At 59.7% G+C, this 725-nt stretch overlaps 1 protein-coding gene across 1 annotated transcript in view; it reads right to left on the bottom strand.

The window, feature by feature from the left end:
- HOXA1 (homeobox A1) overlaps nucleotides 1-370 on the bottom strand; it is a gene marked incomplete at its 5' end in the record, with an annotated part of 6,174 nt that extends 5,804 nt beyond the window's left edge. Inside the window, one exon of the mRNA XM_017732074.1 lies at nucleotides 3-370. Within this exon, the coding sequence (XP_017587563.1) occupies nucleotides 3-370 (368 nt within the window). The remainder of the gene's footprint in view (nucleotides 1-2) is intronic.
- Nucleotides 371-725: the final 355 nt, after the last annotated feature.

Below are 725 nucleotides of genomic sequence, written 5' to 3'. Positions count from 1 at the left end.
ACGAGGCGGAGGAGGCGGGCGAGGCGCGGCAGGGCGAGGAGCAGGACTTCTCCGATGACTCCTCCGCCTTCTCCTCGCAGCCCGTGGGGGTGGGGGGGGAGATGGGCAGCAGCCCCTCTTTCTCCCGTTTCTTTTGCTTCATCCGCCGGTTCTGGAACCAGATCTTCACCTGCGTCTCGTTGAGCTGGAGGGAGGCCGCGATCTCCACCCGCCTGGCCCTGGTCAGGTATTTGTTGAAATGAAACTCCTTCTCCAGCTCGGTGAGCTGCTTGGTGGTGAAGTTAGTTCTGACGGTATTGGGCTGCCCCACGAAGCCGTACTCGCCAGCCTTGCCTGCAAGGGGACATGCAGCGGTAAGTAAGTGAGCGCAAATGATTTATAGGCGATGTAATCAATATGTCCACACCGGCTAAGCGATAGGGAGAAAGAACTTCTTGGGATAAGAGGGAAACCCCGGCAGGGTGAGTGATGGAGTGCGAGGTGCTAAACCGGAGTCAGCCTCTAGTGTCAGAGGAAACTTGATAAGTGGTTTATGAATTACGAGAAATATGACCACGGAGAGGAGGAGAAGGGGGAGTCAGGAATAAGTGAGGAATAAGCGGCGCTGGCTTTCAGCTCCGCGGGCAGAGAGCCGGGAGTGCTCCCAGAGGTGCGGGCCGCCCTACCTGCTCAGCGCCCCGCGGGACACCGCCTCTTTCCCCGCACCCGCGGCGGCGAGAGCGCAG

The sequence above is a fragment of the Corvus brachyrhynchos genome, unplaced genomic scaffold (genome assembly GCF_000691975.1).
Source record: "Corvus brachyrhynchos isolate BGI_N302 unplaced genomic scaffold, ASM69197v1 scaffold53, whole genome shotgun sequence".
In the NCBI taxonomy this organism is placed as follows: Eukaryota; Metazoa; Chordata; class Aves; order Passeriformes; family Corvidae; genus Corvus; species Corvus brachyrhynchos.
Note: the sequence above shows the minus strand (reverse complement) of the source record. Positions and strands in the feature narration are given on the sequence as shown.